This window comes from Aplysia californica, unplaced genomic scaffold (assembly GCF_000002075.1).
Source record: "Aplysia californica isolate F4 #8 unplaced genomic scaffold, AplCal3.0 scaffold00144, whole genome shotgun sequence".
Lineage (NCBI taxonomy): Eukaryota > Metazoa > Mollusca > Gastropoda > Aplysiida > Aplysiidae > Aplysia > Aplysia californica.
Genome location: NW_004797414.1, coordinates 1,334,185 through 1,338,306, shown reverse-complemented (window position 1 = coordinate 1,338,306; position 4,122 = coordinate 1,334,185). Strand labels below are relative to the sequence as shown.

The 4,122-nt window shown below is 43.4% G+C and overlaps 1 protein-coding gene across 1 annotated transcript in view; it reads left to right on the top strand.

The window, feature by feature from the left end:
• Positions 1-4,122, top strand: part of LOC101850713 (NAD(+) hydrolase sarm1) — a 33,592-nt gene that overhangs the window by 7,534 nt on the left and 21,936 nt on the right. Inside the window, exon 3 of the mRNA XM_035969400.1 lies at positions 428-633. Coding sequence (XP_035825293.1) covers positions 428-633 — 206 coding nt within the window. The remainder of the gene's footprint in view (positions 1-427; positions 634-4,122) is intronic.

Here is a 4,122-nt window from a genome sequence, read left to right as displayed (position 1 = left end):
CATTGATTGTTGTTTGCCGAGTAGACTGACATCTTTTATCGAATATCCTGGTCTTTATGCCAAAATTTTTCCCTCTTGGCCACCTCCTAAATGATGCAAATTTTGTCAAAAGGGGTGTAAAAAGATGTACACTTTTGAAACAAAAATGATGATTGTTGTTATTTGCGGAGTAGACTGACGTGTTGTGATAATTTTCCTCCCTCCTCTGGGTGGTTGGTGGATGCTCTGGTGTGGTTTGCTCCTTCTTGCCTATAAAAAAATCTATAATTTCTATCTCCCCTCCTTCTTTTTTGTGTTTGTTTCTCTATTGTAACACCTTTAATCTTCGGCACTTATATGACCTTATTGTGTTGCATGTGCCGTAAAATTCTTACTAAAACTAAACTCTTACTAAAACTTTCCTCCTTCGGCTGGGGACCGTCTCCAGGGGCTGACCAGGTGACCAAGGTGAAGATCCTGCAGGACATCCTGAAGCTGACCAAGGAGGCATGGGATACACCCGTGTATGGCCGCGACCTCGCCTACAGCCTGTGCGACATCATCCGCATGGAGGGCCTGCTGGACCAGCTCATCGCCAACTGTAGCAGCACCAGCCGGGACATCCTCCTGGCCTCCGCCAATCTGCTAGAGCAGGTCAGTGCCGCCGTGTCTGCTGGTCTACATGTGCTGGAAAACTCTTACTGTCCCCCCCCCCCAAAGCAGCAGTACCGACTGAAGTTGTCTTTAGGCCATTCCCAAACTGGGGGATAGTAACATGTTCTTATGCACCATAGAATTGTAAATGGGCTGATTTATCTATGTCATGCTCATACTGTGCCAGAACCACATAGGGGGAACTGCTGCTTTTTCTTTCCTTATCCTTACTATTGCCACTTTTCCTCTACTTCTTTTGTATGTTTGTCACTCTCGTGAACTGCTATTTCTGGGGCGCCTTGAAAGTCGAAGCAGACTTACTGCTCTTGAGGCTAGAGAGGTGTGCAGAGTAAGCCTGATAAAAGGTGTTTTTAGATAGTAATGTACAAAAAAAAGGAGGAGGGATAAGGATGATAGATGACTAGGGGGAAAGAGGGATCAAACCTTGTGTCTGTGGGTGCGTAAAACACCTACATTAAAAAAAATACTTTTTTACAGCTCTTTCCAATTTTTGCACTGAATAGAGGTGTCACAAGAGAGTAACAAACACAAAATAGAAGGAGGGGAGATAAGGACGATAGAAGTTTGATACGAAAGAAGAAACAAACCACAACACCAGAGTACCCTCCAACCACCCACAGAGGTGTCACAAGAGCGTAACAAACACAAAATAGAAGGAGGGGAGATAAGGACGATAGATGTTGGATAGGACTTTATTGTCAGTTTTGATAGTTCTATGCACACAAATATACGCATGTCCCCAGACCGATCATGTTTTTCTGCTCCTAAGTGTGGTAATCATTCACAATTCCTAAGAAAAAAATCATTCGTCAAAATGAGGAAACTAGCTGTTAGCCAAGAGTTCAAATTGTTTGAAAAAATACAGCGTTAACATTCTGGCCTTATTGCTCATGCTGCACCTCGGAGTGCTTTGTCCGCCTGTTCCCATTTGCCAACACAAGTTTTTGTACCACAAAGTCTTGATGGAACTTGCGTCAAAGAACTTCCGTGTGACTCATTTAATGAGAGCGTAATTTTGGTAATGACAGGCTTTTCCTCACTAGGCACTTGAGAGTACTTGACACCCACAGCGGAGTACTCAAATACACCATAGATAGACTTTTGTAAATTGGTGGGGGTAGGGGGCTCATGAATGACACCACCGGCTTCTGGAGTGAGGAGGAGTTTTTATCAAGTGTTTAGGTTTTTAGCTGGGATGTTGTTTCCCTCTCAGCCAGAGTTGATGCTGACAGGCAGGGTGGGAAACTGGCCTCCTAAATTATCTAAATTGTGACAATGGAGCCGTAAAAACACCAACAATTTGAAAAAAGATTTAAAAAGATTTTAATGAATGATGTCTACCAAGATGGAAGCCAAATACACCGTAGACATATATGTATATCCAGAGTTTCATGAATGACAGCTTCATCAGAGAAGCCAAATACATCATAGACATATGTGCATACAGGTTAATAAATGATGCCAACATCATAGTAACGAAATACACCATAGAAATAGGGACATCATAGTAACGAAATACACCATAGACATTGGGACATCATAGTAACGAAATGCACCATAGACATTGGGACATCATAGTAACGAAATACACCGTAGACATGAGCATATTTTGAGGTTGATGAATGACACCTACAGTTGGAGTACTCATATACGCCATAGACATACGTATTACATTCCGAGGTTTATGAATGACTGTCAGAGCACTTGACCTCTAAGTCATTGACAGCAGTGGTTTTTGGTTGCACCCTCTTGTACGTGCATGGCTGTCCTTTGCTAGTCCTGTCTGGGTCAAGTGCTTGCACCCACACCTCGTTGTGGGAAACAGACGTCAAGTGCTCGTTTCATCCCGTCCCTGTTTCTCTTACTGGGTCAACTTTTTCTCTTTCCTTCTACTTTTTTTGTTTCACGCCCTTTCCTATCCAACATCTATCGTCCTTATCTCCCCTCCTTCTATTTTGTGTTTGTTACTCTCTTGTAACACCTCTGTGGGCGGTTGGCGGGTGCTCTGGTGTCGTGGCTTGTTTCTTCTTTCGTATCAAACTTTTATCGTCCTTATCTCCCCTCCTTCTATTTTGTGTTTGTTACTCTCTTGTGACACCTCTAATCTTCTGCACTTATATCATGACCTTATTGTGTTGCAAGTGCCGTAAAACACTTACTGAAACAATTTTTATTTCTTTTTCTCCTTCTCTCTTTCCCTTTTCATCTTCTGCTCACTCAGCTAAACCTGCCCAGCTGTTCGTTCCTTTTTCTGTTGTTTTTTTTTAGTCACTCTTTGCTCCGGGATGTCTGTAGTGGTCCACTCTTGTCTTTTTCCTCCTCTCTCCTTCTTGCTCTCTCTTTCACCATCCACCTACCCACTCACTCAGCCTCGTTTTTGCGTTGTGACTCGACCTATCCCGACAGAGCGTCAGTCCTAGCTTGTTCCTGTATTCTTCGAACCCTGCTATGATTCAGAGCTTGCTGCAAAAGCCTTTGATCTAAATTGTGTTGATGTGGGGGGGGGGGGGGGGGGGGGAAAGAAAACCCCCTACATGTGAGAAAAAAATTTGGGGTGGGGGGGGTGGTGGGGTGGGGTGGTGGGGTGGGGTGGTGGGGTGGGGGGGGGAGCCTTAGATAGGATCATTATAGCTTGTTTACTTTTGTGTGTTCACAGTTAAACCGGCATGAAAACAAATTGCTCTCATTCTGTTTAATCTTTTAATAAAGTCTTTGCATACCGGACTTAAAAGTTGGATGACCTGCAGACTGTAAATGCCCATAAATGACACAGCCCAATGACATGTTTTCTTTGATGTTACCTCAGAGTGATTGAAAAAAAAATATATCAGGTGATTTACAGAGAACACCTAAAATATATAAAAGTTGATCTATTTTCATCAACACCACCACAGTTTAAAGCACGTCTGTGAAACACGGTCCAACATACGGGTGAGTACTTCTTTTTGAGGCACACGTCGTGACCTGTAGGTGGGTGGTTGGCGGGTGCTCTGGTGTGGTTTGCTTCTTCTTTCCTCCTATCAAACATCTGTTGTCCATATCTCTCCTCCTTCTTTTTCACGTATGTTACTCTCTTGTAACACCTCTACTCTTCGGCACTTATATGACCTTATTGTGTTGCAAGTGCCATAAAACACTAAAACAAGAGACCTGTAGATGGTCTTGTGGGGAAATCTACAAGCGTACACAGAAATGTGTGGGCAGGATGGTGTGGCTGTATCAAAATTAGCAATTTGTAGGCAATAATAATAATAATAACTAGCATTTGTATAGCGCATATCCCCGCTCAACAGCCGGCTCTATGCACTTTACACTATATTATTACCCCAGCAGACCATAGAACACTCAGAAACATTCTCAGCTTCCCGGGAAGCATACAGGGCAAGCAGCCGATTTAGCGCTCAAACACTAACAAACTGACAAGATCTATCGCTGTCTATAGCTGGGTACCCATTCCCACTTGGGTGA